The sequence below is a fragment of the Mauremys reevesii genome, linkage group 24, assembly GCF_016161935.1.
Source record: "Mauremys reevesii isolate NIE-2019 linkage group 24, ASM1616193v1, whole genome shotgun sequence".
Taxonomy (NCBI): Eukaryota; Metazoa; Chordata; order Testudines; family Geoemydidae; genus Mauremys; species Mauremys reevesii.
The window spans coordinates 1,134,099-1,161,085 of record NC_052646.1 but is presented as its reverse complement, the minus strand read 5'-3'; the positions used below and the strand labels follow the sequence as shown (position 1 = coordinate 1,161,085).

The 26,987-nt window shown below is 62.1% G+C and overlaps 2 protein-coding genes across 8 annotated transcripts; one reads left to right on the top strand and one right to left on the bottom strand.

Moving 5' to 3' along the window:
* Nucleotides 1–1,294: 1,294 nt before the first annotated feature.
* Nucleotides 1,295–13,161, bottom strand: SHE (Src homology 2 domain containing E). The gene is made up of 6 exons (XM_039512446.1): nt 11,804–13,161; nt 10,404–10,530; nt 6,510–6,824; nt 5,856–6,015; nt 4,806–4,925; nt 1,295–3,159 (listed from the first exon to the last, which is right to left on the bottom strand). The coding sequence occupies exons 1-6, from the start codon at nt 12,257–12,259 to the stop codon at nt 2,973–2,975; spliced, it is 1,365 nt and encodes a 454-aa protein (XP_039368380.1). The 5' UTR covers nt 12,260–13,161; the 3' UTR covers nt 1,295–2,972.
* Nucleotides 12,861–25,988, top strand: TDRD10 (tudor domain containing 10). 7 transcript variants are annotated; one of them, XM_039512450.1, is made up of 13 exons: nt 12,861–12,991; nt 13,744–13,772; nt 14,658–14,725; nt 16,010–16,071; nt 16,725–16,795; nt 18,490–18,649; nt 19,133–19,175; nt 21,003–21,084; nt 21,650–21,797; nt 22,443–22,588; nt 23,334–23,488; nt 24,407–24,477; nt 24,846–25,988. In XM_039512450.1, coding segments are annotated over exons 2-13 (1,059 nt in total). In that variant the 5' UTR covers nt 12,861–12,991; nt 13,744–13,770; the 3' UTR covers nt 24,897–25,988. The 7 variants fall into 7 exon arrangements, with proteins under 7 accessions (XP_039368384.1, XP_039368386.1, XP_039368385.1 ...); XM_039512452.1 differs by having other exon boundaries at nt 12,892–12,908; XM_039512451.1 differs by having other exon boundaries at nt 12,980–13,021.
* Nucleotides 25,989–26,987: the final 999 nt, after the last annotated feature.

Here is a 26,987-nt window from a genome sequence, read left to right as displayed (position 1 = left end):
CAAACACTGGCCCTCGAGCCACACGCGGCACGGGGCTCAGCTGTGCTCACTGCCGACCCACACAAAGCATGACGACCTGTCGGGACTCTGCCAATCACTTGCCCAACCCAGGAGCGTCTCCGAGAGCTTTGGGCCAGCTGGCTGCGCCCGGGGAGGCAGCGGGCTGCAGGCACATGCTAACTGGAATCCCCCGGGCCAACGCTAGAGCAAGCTGCAGCCTGGCTTGCTTTGGGAAGGGGCTTCGATTCCTTTGGAGGGGAAAGGGGCTCAGGGCTTGTCCTCGCTGCAGAGCTACTGCATGTGTCACCCGCCACCCCAGCCACGAGGGTGTGGGTGCGTTGCCTGGCGGTGGCTGGCACAGGGTAAGTGGAGCGGAGCTAACGCCGTAGTGAGGACAGAGCCTCAGCCTGTGGCGCCCACAGCCGGCCGGCCCCTGTCTCTGGCCAGGCTCCGGCAGGGAGAACCTGCCTGGGTTAGCTCAGGAGTTTCCAGGCCCTGTGGATCCTCCCCTTAGGCTGGGGGTGTGTGGGGGGGGGTCCTTAGCAATGGGCGGGTTCCCAATAGGAACACGCTCCTGCTGCCCTCTGGCCTGGAGGGTGGAGGAAGGCAGGGGGCTGCTCCTGGGCCCTTGCTCCAGCTGGGCCAGACAAAACCACCTCCTGAGGCCATGCAACTAAGGGGTAACGTTTCCCTCCCTCGCCCGCTCCCTGTAATGCAGAGTCCTCGCCACAGGGTGGCAGTGTTGACCCAAGCACTACGCGGCCCCTGTCTGGTCCCTGCCCAGCCCAGGTTCCAGAGAACAGGGGAGCCCCTGGCTCTGTGTAGGGGGCAGAGCAGCGGGGAGGGGGTGGCCGGCACTGGGGGATTTGGGGCAGTTTCCGTCCCCTCCATAACAAACCCCTGCCAGGCACCAAGTCAGCAAAGCAGGGGCTAAGCTGAGTCCCGGGCGGGCGGCGATGCACCGAGCAGCTGGGGGCTTAGCCACAGCCAGGCCGGGCAGAACGAAGCCCAGCGCCGTACGGCAGCAGCACCAGCACCCAGGTGTTTACTCCTGTTCCTGGGAAACCCGCTTCGGGGGAAGCGCCTGAACCAACTAGAACCGACTCGGGGCTTGTGGCTGCCGGGACCAGGCCCCGTTACAGGCAGGGCAGCACTTGCCGCATCAGTTTGTTTCTAGCAGGAGAAAGGCGGCGTACGGGGGCTGCCAGGATCACTGCCTGCCGCCCGTCAGTCATGCCCCACAGGAGCAGGCCGGTGCCCCCGTTCCGTTAGGCACGTCCTCGTTAGGGCACTGCCAGAAGTAGGGGCTGGTCGGCCCCTGGGAACAGGCCCAAGGGGCTGCCCAGAACAATCCCTCTGTCAAATGCTGCTCCCAGAGGAAAACCGTGGGGGACTTGCCCACAGAGGGCCTGCGCCGAGCCACAGTCCGGGTGGGAGTCACTTCCTTCGGCGCTGGGACTCGGCCCACGGAGTTACCCCAGTGGGACGTGAAAGCGCGTCAGAAAAATGCCCTTCCTGCAACCTAGTGCAAGACCTGCCGGGGCGGGCCCTGGGTCTTACCGCCTGCTGGAGGCGCGTGGGCATTACCACCTGCTGGGGGGCCCTGGGCGTTACTGCCTGCCGGCAGGGGCTGGGCATTACCACCTGCTGGGGGGCCCTGGGCGTTACTGCCTGCCGGCAGGGGCTGGGCATTACCACCTGCCGGGGCGGGCCCTGGGTGTTACCGCCTGCTGGCAGAGGCTGGGCATTACCACCTGCCGGGGCGGGCCCTGGGCGTTACTGCCTGCTGGCAGGGGCTGGGCATTACCACCTGCCGGGGGGGGGCGGTGTCTTGCACTACCTGAACACAGAGGCTGCCCTCCGCTCCTACCGCCAGGCTCCTACCCAGCCAGCTCCCGGATCACTGGCTCTCATGGCCTGGGCCCCCGCCCCTAGGGCCGTCCCTCACCCCACAGGCCTGGGCCAGAACAGCAGCATTTCAGGCCGGGCGAAAAGGAAGCCAAGCGGATCCCTTTGCCATTTGTCACGCCTCCGTGTAAAGATACATCCTGCCCCTACGCCGAGCTGGTCCAACCGGCCTGCCCGCCTGGGGGAGCTGAGCACATGCCCGTGCTGGGAATTCGCTGGGGAGCTCCCGTAACCCGCGGGGCAGCCGGCTGCAGACAGTGCTGGAGAGCGACGGCTGCAGGCGTTTGGCCCTGGCTTGGGGCGGGGCAGACTGGAGGGGAGAGGAGGCCTGGAGGGGGCATGACCTCGCAAGGGAGGGACACAAGGATGCTCCCAGCAGGGAGACACCTGGCCCTGGACAGAAAGCAGTGGGGCAAAGGGGCCTCCCTGGGCACAGGAGAGTCTAGGGAAGCAGAACAGCTGCCAAGGTGCCAGTGGAGCTGGGCCCCAGCTGCCCACAACCATCAGAGACCCCAGGGAGCCAAAGGGGACATCACCCCCCCAGACAGCAGCTCTGGCTTGGCCCGGGAGGCCAAATGGCCCCTCTGGCCTTAAGGGGATTGAGACCAGGACCAGCGGCTCAGCACCGTGCCCACTGCTGCCCAGGGTCACGCTGACAGCCCCAGGCAGCGCGGGGTCACCCGAGGCTGGGGCACCTCCCTGGCCGGCCTGCGGGACGATCCGCTCCGGCGATCCCTACATCCCTTTATACCGGCACCGAAGCCTGGCAGCTCCGGCTCTGTGCAGGGCCAAGGGGGCTCTCCGTGGGGCAGAGCGTTCCCAGACTGCAGCCCCTGCTAGTGTCCTGCAGGCTGAGCGGCCGCTCCCACGTGGGCACCAACCGCGCCCTGGCTGGAACGAGATCAGACATGCTGGGGAGCGGGGTCTCTGACTCTGTCCAGGGTGGGCCCCGGAGCATCTGCCGCCCCCGCGCTGCACCTGGCTCCACACACGAGCCCGCCCGGCCCCCTGGCTGCCCCGAAGTCCGTGGCGAAGCCCCAGGCAGGTGGCTGGGCGCGGCCACGCTACTGCAGCTTGCTGTGCACGGGGTGCAGCAGGGTCATGTGCTCCGCCCCTTTGAAGGGCAGCTTCTCGGCGGAGTAGTGATGCACCACCTCGGGGACGCTGCCGAAGACGCCGCTGGTCTGGCTCAGCGTGTACTTGTTGTCCTTGGTCTGGGCCACGATGATGTGGACGCATCCCTGACTGGTCCTGCAGCAAAGCCACGGGGGGGATCAGACGTGCTGGGGAGTGACCGCGGGGGGACTCCCTGGGCCCCACGTGCTACAGCCAGCACCGACCTTAGTGCTTGCTCTCGCTCCTCCCATCCCAGGGCCTCTCAGCACTTCATGTATGGAACCTCGCAAGGCCCGAGCAGCTTCGTTATCCCCACTGTGCAGGGGGGAAACTGAGGCACGGGGAGGCTGGGCCTCAGCAAGTTAGTGGCCGACCCAGGCAGAGAACCCAGGAGTCCTGGCTCCCAAGCACTTGAACTCACTCCCCTACCCGAGCCAGGAAGAAAACCCAGGGGGAGTCTCGGCTCCTGACCACCAGACCCCACTCCCCTCCCAGAGCTGTCAATAGAACCCAGGAGTCCTGGCTCCCAGTGCCTTCTCCCCACAGCCTGGGCACTGAAGGGTGACCCCAGAGCAGCAGTGACTGGCTCCAGAGGGAGACTTCTCCATGGACAGTAGCTGGATCAGACCCAGTGGGAACTGCTGGGTGCAGAGCTCCAGGCCGGCTCCTTGTCCAGCGTGCTGCCCTGGGGGCAGGGGGTGTTTCCTAGGGTCCAGCCTAGGGCACCACCACCTCCAGGCGCTGCCAGCTAGCCCTGCTGCCAGGGCCTGGTTCTCTGCTGCCTGCCCCACCTCCTCCCAGGCCAGGCGTGACGGGAGCAGCCGCACGAGGCGCTGGCGAGTTCCCGTTTCCCTGGGCTGGGCCCGGCTAGGGGCTGCCCAGGACCATTCCGGCCCCGGCCCCTCGTCACCAGCCCAGCCCCTGTTTGTTCCCTTCCCTGCTCCGATTGTTTCGGCTCCAGGGGCTCCGCTTCCTCAGGAAGGAAACGCAGCCAGCACTGCCGACAACGATCCTCCAGCGCTGCGCCAGAGAGCCGGGCACCGGGCACCGCCGCGCCTCCCAGGGCACGGCCAGCAACAGGGAGGCCGAGGGGTGCGCGGGGGCTCCCCACGGTGCTCCACGCCCACAAGGGGGTCAGGCTGCTCCCCAGAGACCCTCCTGCCCAGAGACCCTCCTCCCTCACCAGCCTGTGCTACCCACAGAGCCCTCCCAGAACTCCTGGGTCCTAGTTCCAGCTCAGGGAGGGGCGTGGGGTCCAGTGGGTTAGAGCAGGGGGGGCTGGGAGCCAGGACTCCTGGGTTCTATCGCGGCTCAGGAAGGGGTGTGGGGTCCAGTGGGCTAGAGCAGGGGGGGCTGGGAGCCAGGACTCCTGGGTTCTATCGCGGCTCAGGGAGGGACGTGGGGTCCAGTGGGCTAGAGCAGGGGGGCTGGGAGCCAGGACTCCTGGGTTCTCTCCCTGGGAAGGGAGTGGGATGTAGTGGTTAGAGGTGGGGGGCTGGGAGCCAGGACTCCTGAGTTCTATCTCTGGCCCAGGGAGGGCCGTGGGGTCTAGTAGTGGCCAGTGCATGGTGCCCATTATGCCCCGGGACACGACCGCCCCAGGGGTGTCGCCCCTCAACGTTTTATCCCATTTCAATGGATCCTAACCACTGCCCTGCCAGCTGAGCCCTCCTGGCACAGGGGAGCCGTCTCCCCCCGCCAGGCCCATCCAACACCCCTGAGCCTGGGGCCCCGATCTCTGCTCTGCCTGGCCCCTGCGGGCAAACGTCTCCGCTACTTACTTGAGCGCGATGGAGTATTTGCCGCTCCCCGTCTCGCTGGTCCGCACCAGGTAACCGGCCTCTTTGCAGGGCTGCAGCCGGCTCTCGGCCTCGGCCCGGGTGATGGCTCCATGGTACCAGCTGCGAGGAGCAGAGAACGGCCTGGGTTTCTGAGCATGTCCTGCAGGGCCCGAGTCCTGGCTCTGCGGGGTGGGCAATGGGGGGTTACAGGGACCCCCATGTGCTGGCTGGAGGGGGGTGGTTAGCTCTGGGGCTGCATGGCACAGCACAGGCTCCACCTTTCCTCTCACGCTGGTAAAAGGCACCTGCACTGCCCAGCGTGTCCCTGGAAGCAGGGCTGGGCCCTGGGGGCGCGGGATGCTTTACGGGCTGGGTGTCCAGGCCATCGGGGGCTGATAATCTCATTAGCCTTAGGAAGTGGCTGCAGATCCTGGGATGGGAGGAGACGGGGCCAGGACGGGGGCACAGCGAGCTGCGGATCCCACCGGGCCAGCCCCAGTGTTGGGGTTCCAGAGCCACCACTCAGCTCCTCTGCTTCCTCGCTCCAAAGCCAAGATTTGGAGGCAGGGGGAGGAGAGAAAAATTTATTTCCCAAAGCAAGTGGGGAGAGCCTGGGGCAGAGGGGTCGAGACGAGGGACACCCCAACGCCCTCGGAGGGACAGGCTGGTGGGAAGGGGCGACGGCGAACCAAAGTCACAATGCAGCCTGGGGGGCGGGCACGGGGCTGGGTAGGAGGGGGCTGGGCACGGGGCTGGGTAGGAGGAGGGGGGGCTGGCCAGGGAAGCAGGGGCCGGGGGGGGAGGGGCTGGGCACGGGGCTGGGTAGGAGGAGGGGGGGCTGGCCAGGAAAGCAGGGGCTGGGCATGGGGCTGGGTAGGAGGGGGGGGCTGGCCAGGGAAGCAGGGGCCGGGGGGGAGGGGCTGGGCACGGGGCTGGGTAGGAGGAGGGGGGGCTGGCCAGGGAAGCAGGGGCTGGGGGGGGAGGGGCTGGGCACGGGGCTGGGTAGGAGGCGGGGGCAGGTGCAGGGCCAGGGGCAGGCATGGAGCTTACGGCTGTTTCTCCAGCGCCAGGGCTGGGTCCACTCGCTCGCCCTCGCCGTGGTCTGGGAGCGTCGGCTTCAGGGTCTTGGGAGTCCAGCTCTTCTGGCGATGGTGCTGCCGCAGCGCCTCGTCCTTGGGGGCGCCCGCCCGCTCCGCTCCCTCAAACTGGACTGGAAGGAAGGGCTCCGTTCGCCGGCCGGCAAAGGGGAGACGTGCCCGACTCTCCCCACCCAGACCCAGCCTGAACGGGCCGCGCTCCGCGCCCCTGTGCTTGCCCCTTCCCCAACCCGGATCCTCTCCAGCAGCCCGGGAGCCCAGATCCCCTCCTCACCCCCAAGGACGGGCTCCGGGGCCCTGCCAGGGGAGGGCACTGCCCACTGGACACGGGCACCGCACGGCGTGGATGGACACCCTGGCGTATTGCTAGGAGAGCCACTCCCTGGCCTCTGCTAGCAGGAGAGGGGGGCAGCTCCCCATGGCAGCCTGGGGCCTTGTGGAAACCAGAGCGACCCCACGGCTGCTCCCCTGCAGCCCTGAGAGCAGGCCCCAGGCACCAGCAGACCCACGCCCCACCTGCCCGCCCCAGAGTCCCCAGTATCCCGCCAGCTGGCGCCCCCCAACCCCCCGCGCCCCATGGCCAGTGCCCCACAGCCCCACCCCCTACCTGACAGAGCCTTCACTATCTGCTCCTTCTTCCACTCCCAGGGCTGCTCGTACTCCGCAGCAGGGCGCTCGTCGTTCTCTGGGAGCCGGCTCTCCACCGCCCGCGCCCTCCTGTCCTGCGGGGTGCTGGCCGGCGCCTCCCCGGGCTCATAGGGGGTGTCATAGAGCTGCGGCGGGGCCTTCCCCAGCTGCTCCTTGGAGACCTGCCGCTTGGGCGCCACGTCCGGCCGGGCGCCGCCCTCCCCCGGCTCCCCGGGCCCGTCCAGCAGCAGGATGGCTTTGACCAGAGGGTCCTTGGAGCCCCGCCTGCGGATTTCTGAAAGGCCAGGGGAGAACCAGAGTCAGAGCCCTGCAGGCAGAGCAGGGGGAGACGGCAGCAAAGGGGCCTGCCCCCTCCCCATAATAATGCCCAGGTGAACACCCTGGAACCTGCAACGTCAGGGCTCAATCCAACACGCCCCACCCTGGGAGACTCCCATGGACCCCCGCAGGCGCTGGCCAGGCCTGGACCCACGGGCTGACCCAAGCTGGCCCTGGGAACACCCGGGCTCTGCAAACCCAAGCTCCGGGGGGCAGGGGATTAATGCTGCTTTGTGGGACATCGGCACATGGAGCTGGGAGGGCGAGGTGCTGTCCCTGAATGCTATGGGGCTGGAAAGGCAAGTCCTAGCCGTGGGGCTGGGAAGAGGGCGCGTCCCCCAGGGCTCAGCACTGGGGAACAGATGAGGAGATGAGTGTCCGGGGGGGGGGTCTGGGGTCTCTCTGCCCCTCCCCAAGACGCCGGTAACAGAAACAATCCTGGAGCTGCAAAGGGATCCTTCCTGTTGGGAGAATGGAGCGGGACGTGCAGGACGGGCTCCCGGAGGAAACGCAGGCAGGAAGCTACGCCCTGGCTGTCCGATAGGAGCCCCTACGCCAGGCTGGCCAGCGGGCGCAGCAAAGCAGAGCTGGGACCAGGCATGCAGCCGGCCAGGGGCTGGGGACTCGCCCCGGGCCCCCGTCACAGGCCACCCTCCATGGTCACACTCAGCAGTGGGACCCTTATCCCCCAAGTCACGGAGCCCAGCTGCTCCCCGATGAGAGGAGGACGGGGAGGGACAGCTCAGTGGTTTGAGCACTGGCCTGCTAAACCCAGGGTTGGGAGTTCAATCCTTGAGGGGGCCACTTAGGGATCTGGGGCAAAAATTGGTCCTGCTAGTGAAGGCAGGGGGCTGGACTCGATGACCGTTCAGGGTCCCTTCCAGCTCTAGGAGATTGGTATAGCTCCAATTATTACCTTTTACCTTAGAAGGGGGCCAGGGCCGAGCTCAGTCATTGCGCTGGCTCCGGGAGGGGCAGCGTGGGGCAGGGACCCTGCCCAGTGCCTAGCAAACAGGAGCCCAACCCGTGGCTGGGGCCCCCGTGGGCACAGCCGAGCCATCAGTAAAACCACCCGCCCGCCCCAACCTTTCTCCGTCCACCGCGAACCCCGGCGCCCCAGGCCTGACAAACTGCCCTGCATGGAAAAAACCCATCAGCCAATCTCTCATTTCCAGCTTCCGCCCCACTCGCTTCCTGTTATTCCGCCCAGCTGCTTGGCCGGGGCGAGCCGGGGCCCAACGCAGCGCGACACTGGCTGCGGAAGCCGTGCTGGGAGCCGGACAGCCAAGCCCGCCGGGTTGCCAGGCGCCCGCGGGGTGTATTTTTCAAAGGACAGCGGGAGAAAGTTGCTGCTTAGGGGCTTGGCTGTAAAACGAGCTGCAAATTACCCCAATTCTGCAGCGCTCCCAGATATTCCCCAGGCCCCCGGTGCTGCCCCTCGGACAGCCCAGGAGCTGCCCCCCCCCCCAGCACGCTGGAGAAAGGAACAAAGCCCGAGAACCGCTGCCCACGGAGCCGCCCGGGGGAACCTCGGAGGTGAAAGTGTGAGACGTGCTAAGACAGCTCGCCCAGCGGGCTCTGCCAACTCCCCTTGATCGCACCCCATAGCCTGGCTAGTCAGGCCCAGGGGTCCCTGCCCGGCTCCGCCAGGGCCCCTCCAACCTGACCCCCAGCCCCCCTCCAGCCCGACCCCCAGCCCCTCCTGCCCGGCTCCGCCAGGGCCCCTCCAGCCCGACCCCCAGCCCCTCCTGCCCGGCTCCGCCAGGGCCCCTCCCACCTGATCCCCAGCCCCTCCTGCCCGGCTCCGCCAGGCCTCCAGCCGACCCCAGCCCCTCCTGCCCGGCTCCGCCAGGCCCCTCCAGCCCGACCCCAGCCCCTCCTGCCCGGCTCCGCCAGGGCCCCTCCCCCCCGCCCCCCCGCCCCTCCTGCCCGGCTCCGCCAGGGCCCCTCCAGCCCGACCCCCAGCCCCTCCTGCCCGGCTCCGCCAGGGCCCCTCCAGCCCGACCCCCAGCCCCTCCTGCCCGGCTCCGCCAGGGCCCCTCCAGCCCGACCCCCAGCCCCTCCTGCTGACTCTGCCTGGGGCACCCCACCCAGCTCTGCCAGCACCCCTCACTCCTAACCCACAGCCCCTGCTGTCCCTGCCCAGGACACACTGGCTCTGCTGAAGCCCTGCAATTTGACCAGAGGAAGCTGCGGCTATCCAGGCCTGGACTCTCGTGAGGGTGCACCAAAGCCCTGCCCAACTGCTTTCCGTGATGGACACACCCCGGGTCTGGGACGGCGCCGACCCCCGACTGGCAGAGCCCCTGCTCACTTGCTCCAGCCCCACCGTCTGGGATGAGGCTCAGGCATGTGCCCAGAACTGGGGCAGGGAACCCAGCAGCGATCAGGGCGGACTCGAAGGCTCCAACCGCAAACAGCCCCAAGCATCTAATTCTGCTCCCCCCGCAGGTCACGCGCCCCCCCCTGCTCCCCAAGGTGTGGCCCAGCCAGTCTCTGGCTTGGCTCACGGGCACCGATTACCACCCGCACCCTGCCCCAGAGGTTCTGCAGTGCCAGTTGCCGCGTGCCCGGCACGCCAGCTTGGGGGGGGCAGACACACCCCTTTGCTGTGCTAGGCACAGTGTCCCCTGGCTACCCCCCACCTGACCCACGGCCAGACACCAATCGGGTCTTCCGTGGGCTTCGGATCAGAGCCCAGCAGGAGTGGAAGCAGTAACCCAGGGAATTCAGAGCTCCCCTCCCCTGCAGGCCTTTGCAGTCCCCGGGAGTCCATGTGCGAACGGGGCCAAGCGCCATGCGCCGAGCCAGGCCCCAGCCGCCCCCCGGGTCAGTGACCCACGGCAGAGTCAGGCCCCCACCCCTGGCGAGCACCAAGTTCGCGTCCCTTGAGCACTGGGAAGGAAGAGCTCCCAGCCCCGGCGGGTCGGCGCAGGGCGAAGGCGGGAGCCAGCCAGCTCACGGGATGGGGAAGGAGCCCTGGGGCTGTCGCCGGCCGGCCGGATACCACAGGCGAGAGAGCGGGGAGGGACCCGGCCCGGCCCGGCCCAGACGCAGGTGGACACACTCCAGTTTGGCCAAGGACTCCAGGCGCGATGGGCGTTCTGAAGGCCAGGATCGGGCCCATCGTGAGGGATTGGGTACCTGGCCCCATAGAGCGCTTCCCCCTTTCGTTCCCCTCTTCTCCGCCCGGGGGCTGCTCCCTTCACTGAGGGACTGGGGCGGAGGTCAGAGTCCATCGGCCCCGGGTCAGGCCCTGGCCAGAGCCCGCGCTGCTCCTTATCTCTCCCCGCAGAGCAACAGGAAACAGCAGAGCCGCCTTCCTGCTCCAGCGCGGCCGCTGCAGGGATGGAGTCTGCCCAGCCTGGAGCAATCTCACCTCCACCCGGCTCCACGGCTTCAGGGGCCTGCAAATATCCCCCGCAGGAGCGAGCCTCCCCAGAGCCAGACATGCCCCGATTCAGCAGGCAGGGGGCAGTACTGGCCCCGACTTCCCCTTTCCCCGGGGTCAAACTGGCATTCGCCGGCCACGCACCGGTTATCATCTGCTGCGCGTCGTAGGGCTCCATGTACCCGTCGTTCTCCCCCAGCCGCTCCGCCTCCCGCTGGCCCTTGGTGCGCTTGGCGTCGTACGGGTCGGCATAGTCCTCCAGAATGACGACCTGCGGGGGGGCAAAGAGTTCCCAACACGCCGGCCAGGACAGCCACAAGCCCCCTAAGGGCCCCGGCCCCAGCGCGCCCAGTGTTGGGGCGGGAGGGCCTGTGTTTCCAGCGGTGCTGAGCCCCACAGCGCCCCACACCTTCAACCGGAGAGCGGGGTGCTCAGCATCCCCACTGCCAGCTGCGGGCCCTGCTTCACTGCCACCGGTGCTGCTGGCACAACCGTGCGACACGACTGCGTTCACACGCCCGGTGACGGGAATGCTTCACGGCTGGAGACAATATAATCCCAGGGGGATCAGAAGCTGGTAGGGACAGAGAGACGAGGTGGTGTGGCCTGGTGGGGAGGATGGATTTGTAATCTGTCCTCAGACTGGGTTCAGTGGAACACATAGGAAGGAAGAATCCGTGTTGTCTTATTTGTTACGAAAACTTTGAGAACTTTTCGGAAATCTACCTCCCAAGTTAGCAGATGCACCAGCACTTGGTTAGTTACGAGCCATGCGCAATGGGGTGTGTTACTTATTCAGAGGCTGTTGTGGGACAGGGAACTCCAGGCCAGAGAGAGAGAGTCTGACAAAGCAGATGGGAAGCACAGGACTGAAATACTGGGGCGCGGGGGGGTCTGTGGGTCAGGGCTGACCAGCCATGGGCACCTGTGTCTTGGTCGGGACCAAGGTTCAGGCCAGCGCTGCCAGGGGCTCTCCGATTCCAGGCTTTATTTAGCTAAACTGCAGCCCCACTTCCCAGCGAACGGGGTCCTGCCAACCAGCCTTTTCATCCCCCTTCCCCTCCCGGGCAGCCGAGCCGGCAGGGCCTGAAGGAGGTCAGCCTGGGATCCCTTAGCTGGGGGACAGAGCCTCTATTCTCCCTGTGGCAGATTAACCGGTTTGGGATCAAGGGAATTAGGGAAGGGCTCGGGCCGGGCTGATCAGCTGAGCCGGCAGCACTGCTCTAGGGGTCCCTCGTTTCCCAGGATCCGGGGCAGGGAACGAGAACGTGACCTGCCCAGTGCCAGGCACCAGAGCTCTGCCGAGCAGAGGGGCAGCCGCTCTCCCAGGGGCGCTGGCCCCCTCGAGGCACCAATACTTGGCCGAAGGGAAGGGGGTGTTAATCCGTCCGGCAGGGCAGGCTCGGAGCACGCGGCCGCTGTGTACAGAACGCGGGTCCAGACCAGCCATTTGCTGCCGTGTAGACGCCCCTGGGTGAGTTGCCCAAGGCCAAGCCGAAGCCCACCCAGCCCCGGGTGCTACCCGCCAGGCCACGGCCCCTTACCGTCTCCGGCTTGGGGCTCCTGCCCTTCTCCTCCTCCGGCGACGGGCTGCTGCCGGGGTAGCTTTTCCCATTCTTCTCATGGGCGTCCACCTTGATGAGCCGGTTCATGTAGGTGCTGCAGCCGGGGCCCTTGGGGGCGCCCTCCTGGGGGCTCCCCTCCGCCCGGGAGTTCTTGCGCATCTTGCCCGTGGCAGCCAGGATCAGCCCCTGCAGGTTGTCCCGGGACAGCCGGCTGCCACCGTCCTTGCCGGGCCCCGGAGCCGCCCGGCAGCCCCCCAGCTCGGCCGCCGAGTTCTTGCGGTTCTTGCCCTGCAGTGGGCCGGGGCCCGGCTCGGCGGGGCCCAGGGGCTTCCGGGAGGCGCTGCCCAGCTTGCCCAGGCTCCCGCTGCCTGGCCTGGCCCGCTCGGAGGCCGTCTTCAGGCTGGAGGGGAACTCCTTGAACCACTTGGCCGCCATGGGGCTGCGGCTGGGAAGGCCGAAGCTGAGATGCCGGGGAGGGGGGGGATCTGGAGCCTGGTGGGTTGGGGGAGGGGGAGGGGGCGTGCCCCACCCAGGGGGCCCGGGTGGGAGCTCCGGGCCAGGTCAGAGCCAGCAGGGGATCCTGCTTCCCCCTCGCCCCCCGTAGATCCCAGTCACGGCAAGGGGGCCCCCATGGCAGAGGTGGGGAGCTGGAGTCACTCGGGGGTGGGGGCTGCTCCTTAACCCATGGGGGTGCAGCAGTGAGCGGGAGGGGGAGGCAATTTCACCTGCAGGAGAAGGGGGGGTGGGATCCTCCTTGACGGGGGGGGGGGCAGGTGGAGTCGCTCCCGGTCCTTCACCCCGCCCCGGGGGCCCCACGAAGCGCTGCCGGGCGCCCAGCTCCCGGGCAGCCCCGAGGCCTGGAGAGGGTCTGCGGGGGCGCAGCGCAGCGGGGGCGGCTCCGTGTCTCCAGCGCCTCGCTCCGCTCCGCGGCCAGCGCTGCCCGGGCTCCCCGCCCAGATCCGGAGGGGGCGGTGCAGGGGGAGGGGGCACCGGCCTGCAGAGAGCTACCCCCGCCGCGGGGGGGCGCAATCTGCCGCGCAGGGAGTAGGGCGATTTCCAGCGGTGTGGGGGCGCGATCTGCGCGGTCAGTGCGCTGCGCACTTTGCCTCCGGGCCGGGTTGGAAATCGCCGCCCCGACGGGCAGTGTGAACACGCTGCGCGCGGGCGGTAATTACAGACTGCGCCTAAAGCTCACAAGTGCGAACTGCGCCTGTGAATAACTGTCACCCCCGCGCAAATCAGTGCGCGGAGCCTTGGTGTCCGCGCGCAAAGGCCGCAGCTTGTGCCCGCGGGAATCGCTCTGCACGCAGGCAGGGACCGTGCAAGCAGCGCTGGCCAACGCTGGGACTAATTGCAATCAGCGGCGCCGGCCATTAGCGCCGTTCCCAAGGGCGCGGAGTTTGCACGCGGGTCCGAGTGGCTGCAACGCAGGAATTGCGCGCTCGGGCTCTGCACCGGGGCCCTCTGGTCCTCCCCGGGGTGGCGGCTAATCCCGCCCGCCAGGTTTGCACCCGGTGCAATGGAGCCCGGGACTCGGGGCGCTGGTTGCAGCTGCCGGTGCCCGGAAGCGGCACGTCCCCCGCCCCACCCCCCGGGTAGCGGCCAGGGACGGGGCTGAGCAGCCCCTCCCCCCTCCGGGCCCCTCGGGGAACCGCCCCACCCCTTCCCCCATGTGGCTTTCTGGGGCTCACTGGCCCCCTAATATAGCCCCTCTTTGGGGGGACCCCGGGAGGGAAATTGCCCCTTGCAAGCCCCCCCCATAGGCCCCTGGTGCCCCTCCCAGGTGGGGCCCTGTGGTGCAGACCTGGCTGCAGTGGGCACTTCCCTGGGTTCCCATCCGTGCCCCACCCTTGGGAGCAGCACGGTCAGACCCCCCACCCCCACCCCCGTTCACTCCGTGTCTCCTGGTCTCTTTGCAGGTTGCTGGGCCCCGTGACCCCTGAGCCATGTGAGTAGCTGGGGGAGACGAGCTCGTGCTGGCGGTGAGCTGGGGGGCTCTGTGTCTGTGGGGCTGGGGGCTCTCCTGGCTCCGGGCTGAGAAATGCCCCTCCCAGCTCCTGGGCCCCCGCCCCCAGCATTGCAATGTGCCCCATGGGGTTCTGTGGTGCTGCAACCCCAGGCGCCACTCGGTTTGGGGAGGGTCTTGGGCTACTGCCCCTCCCCCACCCTGTCCCTGGGGCGGCCCTCCCAGCGCAAAGCCCCGGCCCCCAGATCAGACTTGTATCAGGCCCCATGGCCGGCTGGGTCCCAGTTCTGCAGCAGCAGCCCCAGGTCCAGAGGCAGTTTCAGAAAATCTTTAGCAGGAATTAAATCTGGCAGCGTGGGGTTCCGCTGGCATAGGCACACCACAGCTCAGTTCACACCTGTTTCAGGCTGCTGCAAACTCAGGAAACATCACAGCATCGGTTTCCTAAGAGATCGGCTCTAGGAATTACTTTGGGGCAGTTCTAATGTCTGGTCTGTGCTAGGCCAGAGGGCTGACTCGATGAGCACGGTGGTCCCTCCTGGCCTTGGGATCTGTGAATCTAGGCCCTGGCCCTGTTTGGAGGTTATTTCGGTGGCATGAAGGCTTGAAACACACGCGTGTGAGTGCGAGAGACAGGTCATGGAGCAAGGGGTGAATCTTGGGTGTGGCATATTGCCCTGCCCCAGGGCCCTGACCGAGTGTCTGGCTTGATTTAGTGACTTCGCAGCAGTGCCAAGCACCCAGAGCTCCCTCCCACGTCACCCTCCTTCCACGTTATGACTGTAGGGTGGTGGGTGATAAGGCCTCGTTTTGCTGTAGTTAGAAGCACAAAGCGCACACGTCCTCTGCTCCTTCCTGCCGTTTCAGGGCAAGCAGCAGCGGTGGCTGGGGCGCTCCCAAGCCCAACGGGAAACCGCAGCAGCTCAAATACTCAGGTAAACTCAGATCCTGGTTCCTTTTCCTCGCCACAGCCAGGGTTGCTCATGTGGCTGTTTATTTTGCATCCTCCACACGAACGCGAGAGAATCATTAACTTTCTGTGTGTTTAGGATTTAACGCTGCAGCAGCGTCTTTACAAACAGCTGTTCTGTGGGACTTACAGCTGTGTCCTGTGACAGGACGGGTCTCTCTTGTACATGTGACCTTCTTACAACTGCTCTTTTAATATTGCAAACGAGTCCGTCGTGCTTTTCTGGGGCGCTCTCATGCTGTTAGCAGTGACAAACTTTGCTCTTTGCTTGATATCAAAACCAATGGGATAGAAAATAATCCATGGGTGGTAGTTCAAGCTAAATCCTTCATCTGGCAAACGGTTAAACCCATAGGTAGCCCCATCAAATGCAGATGTTAAATTGAATACACCTTAAGGAGGTGGGTAGTTTTTTGCAGAACCAAGACCTAAGTTTGTACCTGAATTTCCATGATAAACCCTTTTACGGGGGTTCAGGGGAAACTGGCATCTCATCCTGCAAACTAATAACCAAAACCTGGATCAGGAGAGTGGGAGTGATGGGGGAATCCATCTTTGGCTTTTAAGGTAAAAGATGCATTTTATTGTCACTAAAACAGAGCTTGTTGATCTTTTGAGGAGTAAAGTAACTAAAGCCCCAGAGTGTGTGTGTGTGTGTGGTGCACAGATATGCAAGAGAAACAATAAAGTTCTTTTGGCATTGTTAGCATCTGTTGGCTAATGTCCATCATCAGAACTTAGCCAAAATGTATGTCTATAATAGTAGGTTTAGCCATTGACGGGAGCTGTTTACCAAAACATGCATTTGTCCCTTGCCCCTGAACAAAGGGGAGAGGAGGTCACTTCACACAACTCTCAGGTTTGTTAATCCACAAATAAGGCTGGAAGAAAGTTGGGTTTGGTTGGGAGGCTTTGTTTGGTTTTTTTGTTTGTTTGTTCAGAAGTTGTAGCCACAGTTTGTTAGTGTGGTGATTCCAGGTGTGCACCTCCCGAAGCAGGGCGGGGGCACAGAGCAGATCCTGCGTGCCCGGCTTGGTTCTCACAGGCAGGCATGATGCTTGGATGGCTGGGCCAAAATTTGAGTCAAATTTGCTGCAATTATTTAAAAAAAAAAAAAAAAGTTGCTCTTTCCGGAAGAAAATTGCAGCCTGCGATTTGCGTTCAGCCTTATCCGTAAGCTTGTCAAGACCCTGCTTCACTGGAAGCACAAAATGGGGTTTTAGGTGTTTTTTCTTGCTTGTTTTTCAAGGCGTCGTCAAGAAAAAGGATTCGGAAGTTTATGTCGGAAACGTCCCGCCTGAGATGACGGAGGTATCTTCATGGCTGGTTTGGAAGGGCCGTTCTCTGCTTTAGTGATATAAGCTAAGCAATTAACATTGACGTCCCACCAAGTCGTACGTAGCCTGCTGTCTTTAACTCTTTGTGACATACGGTTACGCGGAGTGATTTCCCCGCTCAGCCAGCAAATAATCTTCCAAAGGAAACGAAAGGCGGTTTGCAAACATCCGCCCTTGTTCCTGTGTAAGTGCGAACACGGCGGTGGCAGGTTATGGGATTAGTGATGCTCTTGGGGGGAACCTGCAGCCGGAACCCAGCAGTTTCATATACTGGCCGTGAGTCTTATCAGGGCAGGAGGCGCTTTCACCTTGCTCCCCATGGTTACGCTGCTCCCATTCCCTACTGTACGTCTTTCTGAAGCGGGGGCAGGTGCCTGCTCCGCTTGCGTGATCCTTTGCACTGATCCCGTTCCAGGGCTGGTTGTTCTGTGTGTAACAGGTTCCGCTGCAGCCTTCTCAGCTGCCTGTCTCGGCACAGACGATAGCTGGACTCACCCAAAATAAAACATGCTCCCGTCCCTTTGGGAAACCGCTTACAAATAAACCGAGTGCTGCAACCGCTGTCGGTGCCTCTGCCGTAACGAGGCCTCCCCCCGTTAACCTGGGCTGTTTGCTTTGCTTTCCCAGGAGGACATACTGCTCCTGCTCAGGGACTTCCACCCGCAGCATATTAAAAGGTGCCATTCCGGGCTGAGGAGGTAGGTTTGTTTTTCCTTTTGCCCTCAGTGTAGTTCTCCCTGTGGTCCAGCTCAGCAAGCTCCCGTCCCTGCTCCAGGGGGCTTTGTTCTGTGGGGACAGAGGCTTGCTGATACCCGCCCCCCTTGGAGAGCAAATGGCTGATGGGGCAGGTCCCTGGCTGTTCCTTAGCGTGTTCCGCAGATGGGGTGGTCGTGGTAGCAAGTTATTTCATTCTAGGGGGCGGCTTCGGAAGAGCCCCCAGCTGGCACCGTAGCTTCTCCCTTCTGTCCAGAAACAGCAGAACAACATTCTGGGGTCACCCTGGAAGCTTTTCTCCACCTGCCCCCCCGTGTCCCCACCAAGCTAGTGGAGGGGAGGCCAAAGGCAGCCTGGGGAGTAGGTTCCCGGGAGCAGTTCCTGGAGATAACTTAACCCCCTGGTTTTGGGCTTCCCTCTGCCCTATGGCAGTCTGGCTAGTTGCCGTGAGCTCCTGCGGGTCCGCCCAGTGGCACTTGTTCATTGCTGGGCCATTTCTAGCTTCTTGCTACTGGACACAGCAGGATGGGTCTCTGTGACTGAACCTGTCACAGACCCCCTGGGGACTGTCACCTGACGTGCTGACATTACCTCTGAGACCGTTTTCCCTGCCAGCCTGGGACTCCAGAACCCTGCCTGGTTGAGCCAGACACGCCAGCCTGCTGCAACACAGCCCCAGGGCCTGAGCCACACCCCCAAAGCTGCAGGCTTTAGCCAAAAAACACTCAGCAGGTATTCCTGGCTCCAGTACCCAGACACCCAGTTCCCAATGGGATCCGAACCCCAAATCAATCCGTTTTACTCTGTATAAAGCTTACAGGGTAAACTCATCAATTGTCCTCCCTCTCTAACACTGCTGGAGAGAGATGCACGGCCGTTTGCTCCCCCAGGTATCAGTCACTTCCTCTAAAGTCACTCACCAAGCAAAATAAAGCAAAAACACACAAGTCTAAGCTGACCCCATTAAGAAACTGATCACCTGTAATCTCGCACCCTCCGAGATGTTCCAATGAGCTTCGTTCACAGACGAGACTCCTTCCTAGGCTGGGCCCAAGCCTTTCCTCGGTACCGTCCTTGTTAGGTCCAGCAGCCATCTCAGATGGTCAGCGGGGGGTTTCTCATGACTGGCAGCCCCCTTTGTCCTGCTCCACCCCCTCTTATAGCTTTGGCACAAGGTGGGAATCCTTTGTCTCTCTGGGTCCCCACCCCTCCTTCGAAATGGAAACGTACCAGGTTTAAGATGGATTCCAGTATCAGGTGACATGGTCACATGTCCTGTGAGACCCCCAGTCTCCATTCCCCACGGGCTGGCCCACACCTACACAGGGAGGTTTGCAGGTAAATGAACCATTTACAACCAATTGTCCTAATCAATGGGAGTCAAGATTCTAAACCAGCATTAATGGCCCACACTTTGCATAATTACAACAGGACCTCAGAGTTACACTTTGTATTTCTAGCTTCAGATACAAGAACGAAACCTTCATACAAATAGGATGACCACACTCAGTAGGTTATAACCTTTGCTAGGATCCCTTACAAGAGACCTTTTGCATGAAGCATATTCCAGTTGCATCATATTCACACTCCTCAGCATATTTCCATAAGACACATGGGTGCACCGTCACAGGGTAACGTGGCCCCTTCCCTTCTTCCCCCCCCTTCCCCCCCCCCCCAGCTATGCCTTTGTAGATCTCGGCTCCGCTGAGCAGGTGCAGGCCGCAATCCAGCGCTTCAGCGGGCACCTCGTGAACGGACGTCGCCTGGTTCTGAGCCGCACGGGCCTAGGCAACGGGAGGAAGGACCCGGCTGAGACCCAGAGCACCGTGGAAATGCCCGTATGGCTGCTGCTAGCTCTGAGCTTGTAACTAGCTGTAGGGGAGGCCTCCCGCCGGCGCCTTTGGCCAAGGCTGGTTCAGCTGGACCGAGCCCTTTGTGGCTGCGCACAAGTCACTCGCCCCTCCCTTCCCTCCACGTTGTCAGAGAGAGACGGGGGCAGCTGCCCGAAGGGGGGCGTGGGAGGCAGGAAGCCTGGGTGATGTTGCCAGCTCTGTCACTGGGTGAACGGGAGAAGTGGGGGCTGCAGTCCGAGACCCGCCTGTTGGAAGAGGAGAATAAAACGCACCTTTGCAAAGCGTGCTGGGCTCTCTGGGGGAAAGCCCCGGTGCCAATGCACCATGTCCCTGTCCCGCAGAGCTGGCTGGGGCGACCCTCCGCAGCCCTGAGCTGCTGCCCGCTGTGGGGAGCAGGCAGGAGGCAGCGCCTGCTCTCTGGGCGCTTCCAGGCCGTGGGGATTGTGAGATTAGCTGTTTTCTTTGCAGGCTTTGGAGAGAGTCCCCAGGGGAGAGCTTGGTCTGAGCCATGGTAAGCTCCGGGGGGGTCCCGGCCTGCTGCCTCCGGCACTGGTTCCATCAGCAGCTCCCCACCTCCCACCCCCCTGGGGAAATGAAGCTTGGTGGCCGCCCCACGCCCCTGTGTTTGACAGGAATGATCAGGGAGGGGCTCGTTCCACACGCCTCTGGAGACATCCTAGCCCAGGCGCAGGCAGCAATTCCGGGCCCCAGGGCAGGACAGTCAGTGCCCCCCCCCCCCCCAAGCTGCGGATGCCTGACGTTCACCCGTTCTCCCGGCACAGCCAGGGCTTCGTGTGCCCGCCCGGTAGGGCTGCCAGCTGTCTAATTGCACAAACCCAAAGACCTGCCCTGCCCCACCTCTTCCCTGAGACCCCCCCTGCTCACTCCGGCCCCACCCCGTCCATCACTCACTCTCCCCCACCAGGCTGGGGCAGGGGGTGCCGGCTCTGGGAGGGAGTTTGGGTGCGGGGAGAGGTGCAGGCTCTGGGAGGGAATTTGGGTGTGGGGTTTGGGGTGCAGGCTCTGGGAGGGAGTTTGGGTGTGGAGGAGGGTGCAGGCTCTGGGAGGGAGTTTGGGTGCGGGGGGAGATGCGGGGGCGGGCTCTGGGAGGGAGTTTGGGTTGGGTGCGGGATGGGGCGCGGGCTCTGGGAGGGAGTTTGGGTGCGGGGAGGGTGCGGGCTCTGGGAAGGAGTTTGGGTTCAGCGGTGGGTTTAGGGGCTGGGCTCTGGGAGGGAGTTTGGATGCAGGGGGTTGGTTTGGGGTGCAGGCTCTGGGAGGGAGGGGTGCAGGCTCTGGGAGGGAGTTTGGGTGTGGGAGGGTGCGGGCTCTGGGGAGGAGTTTGGGTTCGGCGGTGGGTTTTGGGGCTGGGCTCTGGGAGGGAGTTTGGGTGTGGGGGGGAGGGGTGCGGGCTCTAGGCAGGGGGTTGGGGTACAGGAGGGGGTCAAGGGGTCGGCACTTACCTCAGGTGGCTCCTGAAAGCGACCCACACCCCCTTTGGCAGTGGCTGCTGGGGAGGCCCCAAGGGTTCTCCGCTCGCCGCTGCAGTTCCTGGCCAATGGGAGCTGTGGAGTCGGTGCTCAGGGCGGGGGCAGCGCGTGGAGACCCCCTCCCCAGGGGCTGCAGGGACGTTCCGGCCGTTTCCCGGGGTGGTGTGGAGCGTGGGCGGGCAGGAAGCCTGCCTTGGCCCAGCTGCACTGCTGCTGGCGGTGGCTGGTGGTCCCCGGGCAATTGTCCCCTTCCCCCCTCCCCGCTCCCCCGGCTGGCCTGGCCTGGACCCAAGGGCATTGGAGGTCGCACAGGCTGGTAGGCCCAGGAACCTCGAGTGGCTTCTAATTCAGCAGCCACCTGTACGCTGATCTGCTGCTGTTCATCTAATTCCCAGTGTCCCCTGCCCGGTCTCAAAGGGGAACGTCCCCCTTGCTGGCTTTGCAGGAGTTCGCCTGTGTTTTCCCTAGTCCCTGTTGTCAGCAGCTCACCCTGCGGATGCCAAAACGCAGAACCAGCTCCAAACGCCAGAACTGGCCTACCTGAAAAGGCGGCTGCGATTCTGGTGCCGGTCGGGCTCCTGGCGCACGTGGGCCTGCTGGGGACGAAGGAATTCGGTCACCCGAGGGCCTGGCTTAGCTAATTAGCGGGGAGGTTCTGGTGGGTGAGCAACGCCGCTGGGCACGTTTCGGTTGCTCCGGTTAAATCTCGCTGTAAGGTTTCCAACCCCTTTCTCCAGCAGTCGTGCGAGCTCCCGGAGCAGGGGGGGAAGGCAACTGAAATCCTGTCTGGCGGATTTTAATTAAAGGTCTCGTTTAAATCTCAAACCGTCCTGTTCTTCCTCTGCTCCTAGCAAAGGTAGAGACCCAAACCCTGCAGCCGGCACCTCCCGATGCAGTGAGGCAGATCTGTTATGCGGTTCCCATGGAAATGAGGTAAGTGCCAGGGACTCCTGCGCCGACCCCGGCTTGCCAGCATCACCGGCTCTGGGATAACTGGGCTGTGACGTTTAATGCTTCTCACTCTGGCATCCTGCCGCTAGTTCAGTCCTGGCTGCCATGTTCCATACTGCTGGTAACCTCGGCAGAGGGTTTCAGTTCTCTGACCTCCACCAGGACAGGCCAGTGCACCAATCTGCTCGCCTCATCCCCCAAATGGCTCAAACGTCTTTTGGAGACGCCACAACTCTGCCGACCTGGGTACCTAGCCCCTAATTCCCCCTCACAACCTGTGCCTTGGCCTCTCCTCCCCCTGCCAGACTCCGTCTTCTCGGAACTCTGGGAACTCATTCATTGCACCTGCTGCTCTTTGCTTTGCACGTATCTGCTGGGCAGGTGAAGAGAGGGGGAGCTGCTGCTTGAGATCCCTGTAAATGAGCATGCCGAGCCTTGGACCACGGATGAGAAGCTCTCTCTGTCGGCTAGATTACACCCTCTCTCCCACCTTGAGAAGCCTTCCCTTTTCTGACTGGCCTCTTAAGCTAGTTTGTTTCCTCTCCAGGGGTTCCTTCCTGGCACTCATGCTAAAAGACTGCTTTCAGGATCTGAACTGGTTGGTGTCGATTGCAAAGCTGCACGGAGAGGCGGGGCTGCTGGTGACGGATGCTCTGCCACAGACCCCGTACTTCTGGGCCATACACCTCACAGAGGTAGGCACGGGGAAAGCCAGGCTGTGAGTCCTTTCACAGGAGCCCCTGCGAGACGGTCGCCTTGTTCTTGGCGTGCGTGTATTGGACTGTAACACGCGTATTTCTAGGCTGCGTGTCCTTGGGGTGGGAAGCATGCTGGTGTCTACGAGCAGTCTGCGTAATGATTATGTAGGCCCACGAGGAAAAGGCCAAACGTGCAAAAGGAGCTGCAGGGAGCTCTGATTTCCGGGAATGGGATGATTGATGTCCATTCTGAGCACGGTTTCACACTGGGATCTCTGCGCTTTGAATTTACAAGGCTCGAATCTAACGAGGAAAAGGCACAAGGGGATCAAGTTCCAATCCCTCCCCAGGCCCTGTTTTGTTTCTGCTCTGGGGTCTTCGCTCCCGAGCCAGGGACATGCTGAAATCCCGCTGACGCCCCAGGGGGCTACACATGATTTGCTGAATTGCAAAGGGAGTGAGCCAGAGTCCGGCTGGATGCGCGGGTGGTTCGAACCTGGGGCAGAGGGGAGTGGAGAACAAGGCTGTACCCTCGGCTGGCACTAGAGTACGAGTGAGTGGTGGTGGATGTGCAGTAGCGCTGGCAGCCTGGCACGAGGGATGGGATTGAGCGGGTTCTCTGCTCTGCTCTTTCCTCGGCAGGAAAGTCACTCGAACATGCACAAGCTGTTCTGCCAGCTGGCGGAAGAGGAATCCAAGCAGCCCTACCTGACAAGGCAGGCGGTGCAGCGAGGGACCCGCTGCATGGCAGAGTGCATTCTGGGGGAGGACGGCGCGGCGTGGAACAGGTTTAGAGAACCAGCTGCATGCTCAGAATGGACCGTCTGGGCAAGAGGCAGCGCTGAGGCCAAAGGGGCGGGGGAGTGGGGGGGACATTCGCTGATACTGGTCCCCTCCCACTGTGCACAGAGGGCATGTGGCACCTTTCCTGGTCTGCAGGTTTCTTATTGCGCCTTCACCCCGCGCAGGAGCCTCTGTCCCCGCTACCGAGCCGCAGCCGCTCTGTGCCAGCGCTGCCTGGCCGCTGCTGAGACCGAGGAACGAAGCGGGAGTTCCCCAGGCAGAGGGGCAGTCGAACTCAGCAAGTGCAATTATCCACGCTGGGGTTTGTCCGCATGTTGGGGTGAACCTTCGAACAAAGCGTGCGCCACTCTAGCCAAGCTCTGTGGTTCACCAGCCGCACGGTGTCACCTTGCACTATGCTGGTGAAAGGCGCCTCCTGCCGAGTGCCCAGAACCAGCTCTTGTCTCACCTGGCTTCTTCCTTGAAGGTCTCTCATGCAGATATTGACACGGCCTGTCCTGGCTTCGCTCTCCCGGTCTGAGTTACTGAGATGGCAGTAGATAATATTGCAGCCCAAACTCCATTTTGCTGAGATTTTAAGCTGCGCTGTTTAAAAAAAACAAACAAAAATCCCCTAACCCCTGAGGCAGTCAGCTGGCCTCTCTCTCCCGCCTCTTTGCAGGACAAATATTAAATCCTGGGTCCTGTAGCTTCTTTCCAGGCTCACGTGCTCTTGTCTGACCCTCACAGGTGCTGGGTCTTGGAGAAAGTGGAAGATCTTGCAGTGGTTCTCTTTGTTGACTTCGGCCGTTCGGCCACTGTCCCTCTGAACTCACTGCGGAAGCTGGATGAAGACGATTTCTGGGACATAAAACCGCTGGCCCAGCCCTTCATGTTCCAGAAAGGTACTAGCCTAAGGCTCCGTTCCCTCGGATGCTCTGACTGGAGCACTTTGCACAGTCCTTCCTTGGGCCTTTTGCAGCCCCCCGTGGGCTAGAACTGATTTTAAAGGAACAGCCTTCTGGGTGTGCGGTGCCACTTGCTGGCCAGGTAGGTGTATTGCATTTGACCAGCTGCAAGGTTAACCTCTCGGCTCTCCATTACACTCAGTAAAACCAGCATTTCCAGTATAAACCCCCCAGTTCCCAATGTGGAGGTGCAGACCAGGGCTGGAGGAACGCTCTGCAGCGGTCAAAGCACTGTGGCTTTCTCTGCTTTGAATACTTACAGCCCCAGTGGCAAAACATCCACCCGCTCGTCCAGGAGCATAGTAGGTCTTATTTTACCCTGAAGGTCTTTGCTGCCTTTTTCTCCTTTCTCACTCCTGCTGCTGGGTTGCTGCCTAGTGACGACGTATCACAAACTCCTAATTTACCATAAAATGTTTGCTGCTCCTCAGAGCAGTTCAGCTCCTAGCGTGGGTTGGGTGTAACGGGAAGCCCACCTTCTGCTGGCTTTTCTGGGCGGATAGAACTCTCGTTCCCCACTGGCTTGCACCCCTCACCCTGCCAGCACTAGTTAATGCCTCTGATTAAAATACCACCTTGTTAATGGGATCTGCCACAGCTTGCTTGGAAACAGACGAGCCGGTTCCTATTTGCCTGTCTTGGTACCCACCCCAGGGATGTTGTGATACAAAGTCACATGGAGCTGGGCCCTAACCCTGGGTCTCCCACCTCCCAGGCCAGCAGCCTATACACAGGACTGACCTGCCAGGCCCCTGTACACTCTGGAATCACTTGGCTGTTTAAAGTGATGTTACTGTCCTGCGTTCCTCCATCTGATGCGGGGCAGAACCCCACTGAACCCTCTTTGTCTTCTAGAGATTGTCTCTGCAAGACCCATGGTCCGGCAAATCCTGCGAGGGAAGGTGGTCGGCCCATCTCGCCTGGAGGTATATGGAGCCCTGAGCACCTGTGGTGTGTGAAAGGCTCGTGTGTTGCTTGAGGGGTTGCTGCCCTCCCCAAAAGGCACATGGCCATTGGTCACATCTGTCCTCCCAACCCTGGGGTCATATTTCATTGGCTGTGACTGTCTCTAAACATTGGCTCAACGTACATACCCAAGGCAGCTTTCTGGTGTCTGTACAGCAGGGACCAGTTCCCCTGGGGCTCCTTCCCACCCCTCTGTGATATCTTTACCCATCCTACCCCACCCTCCCTGGAACGGGACGAGGGGAGGGAGGCCTCTGGCAGCTTTGTAGAGGGGGTTGGAAATGGTGGGAGAGACCTGCTAACTCCTGCCCCACTTGCCTTGTGGCAGCCTCACATCCTGACATTCACCTTCTGCGCAGAGGAGGAAGAAGCCGCGTGAGCCCTGAGCTGACGTCCCCTGCCTCTCGCTGCCCACAGCTGGACTTTGGAAGAGTCGTCTTCAGCCTGAACCAGCCTTATGAACTGGCTGCAGTGTTGTGATTGTGGGGAGGGGGCGTCTCTTAGTTCTACAGGTTTAGTGATGTCCCCAGTTAGCTTCAAGGGGAAGTTACGTAGTTTTGATTTTTCTGTAAAATTGTGAGGGGGCTGGTGAACTGTCCCTCTGGTGCCTGACTATTAAATGGAGCCTGGAAAGGCCTGGCAAGTCCCGCTAACGCTGCCTCCGCTAGGTGTGGGGCTGCCCCGAGTGCCTGTTGGCTGGACAAATCCCCTTTAGACCAGCACATGCCCTGGCAGCTTGAAGGGCCCGCGGGAGGGTTGTTCCCTCAGCGCTATTAGGACAAGGCCTTGCAGCCCTTTCTTCAGCAGGGCTAGAGCCTTCAGCCTCCGGCTGGTGTCAGAGCTTGTAACCGGGAGCCAGCTGTGCCCGTTGGCCGAACAGCAGGGCCTGGGGCAGGCTGTGCCCGCAGGCTCGGTTGGGTAAAGCATCGTACAAATCCCCAGTTTCTGTTACTCTCACAAACCCCAGACAGGAGCCAAATGCTCAGTTCTGAAGAGCGACTGAACTGCTGAGGGCAGAGGTGGGTTGGTTTGGGAAGGGGGGAAGAAACTAACAGGGCTCTGGATAACTCAGGTCTGCCCCTAGTGGCTGGTGTTGGGGCTTGGTCGCTAAGTGGCTCAGAAGAAAGTTGCTCTTGTCCTTTGGGTGAAAGAACAAAACTAGCTTCAAGTAAATGGCCTCAGGTTCCCACCTGGCCCCCAGGTTTAGATCAGAAATTGTCAAGTGAAAGTCAGTGGGCAGGGCTGGCGGTTGTGAAACCACTGAGCTTCTCCCACAGGAGCCTCCAGGAAGGTGAACCTGAGTTGTAGAATCCTTTTCTGAAAGGAAAACAAAGCTGAATAACCCCTGCCTGAGGCTGGCGCACATGCTATCCTGGATGGCTTTGAACTCTGCTCTGCAGCTGGGCAGAACATTTGAGTGAGGTGCTCTGGCCCCCAACACGAGCCAGCTATCTGCTCTGAGGTTAAAGCGCTGCGGAAATCTTATTGTGGCTGCGGCTCAAGGGAAACTCTCAGTATCTCTAGCATGAAGTGGCCTGGCAGCGGTATCCAGGGTGTGGTTGATGGCACGTCACAAGAGTTCAGCTCCCCCCCTGAACCTGTCCTGCAGTCTTACCCATGTCATTGGGATCCTTCAGCAGAGTATTTTACCATTGTTCAAAGGGGGGAGGGGACTTGTGAAGCAGGTTTCAGTCTGAGGGGAACTCCCCTAAAATTAGTAAGGAAAACAGCATGGACCCTCCTGAGTGATACTCTGCTTCCTTTATTTAGTGACTAGAGCCAGCCTACAAGCAGGCAGTGAAACAGGCCATGCAATTCCAGAGCACTGATGCAGAGTTGACAGTGAAAAGCAGAAGGGCTGCTGGGTAAGATAATGGGCAGCTTCTGAGTTCTAGCAGCTTCTATTAGAGTAAGTTCATACTGACAATCTGGCTTTAGGGCACGAGTGGTGCAGCCCCACACTGACGGGCCCGGACCTCACAGACACTGACAATCTAAATGCCAAGTTTAAGGGATGGAAGATGGGAACAGGAAGTGAACAAGAGGATGAGCAGGGAGGACTCTGTCCACCACACCCCACCCCTCCCCTAGTGCCTGAGCATCAGGGGGCAGTTTACCCCATTGGACGAGACCCATGGGCCATCTACCAGTTAGCTGCCAGCAGCAGCTGCCTCAGGAAGGAAGGAAGCTCAGAGGAGGCAGCTGTGGGATGATCTGCCCTCCCTGAGGTGCTGGTCTCACGGCCCATAGCCAGAGGGTTCACGTCATGGTGCACACTCAGGATTCCAGGCCCAGGAGCCCAGCTGTACTCAGCAGTTCCAGGGCGCTGAGTTCACATAGTTAACTTCCAGCAAAGGTAAAATGGGCAGAGTCGTAAACCTCTTCTGAAACGGAGTCAGAGCGACAGGACAGAGCCCAGCTGCCATAATCAGTTCATCAGAACCCCTAGGATTTGGGGTGGGGAGAAACA

Bases quoted from the DNA above. Each gene is read 5' to 3' on its own strand.
- SHE (XM_039512446.1), bottom strand. From the start codon at position 12,259: ATGGCGGCCAAGTGGTTCAAGGAGTTCCCCTCCAGCCTGAAGACGGCC. The intron at 10,531-11,803 runs GTAAGGGGCCGT...GCCCCCCCGCAG, and splicing joins GGAGCCCCAAGCCGGAGACG to GTCGTCATTCTGGAGGACTA. The intron at 6,016-6,509 runs GTAGGGGGTGGG...CCTTCCTTCCAG, and splicing joins GATAGTGAAGGCTCTGTCAG to TCCAGTTTGAGGGAGCGGAG.
- TDRD10 (XM_039512450.1), top strand. The intron at 14,726-16,009 runs GTAAACTCAGAT...TTGTTTTTCAAG, and splicing joins GCAGCAGCTCAAATACTCAG to GCGTCGTCAAGAAAAAGGAT. The intron at 23,489-24,406 runs GTACTAGCCTAA...TTTGTCTTCTAG, and splicing joins GCCCTTCATGTTCCAGAAAG to AGATTGTCTCTGCAAGACCC.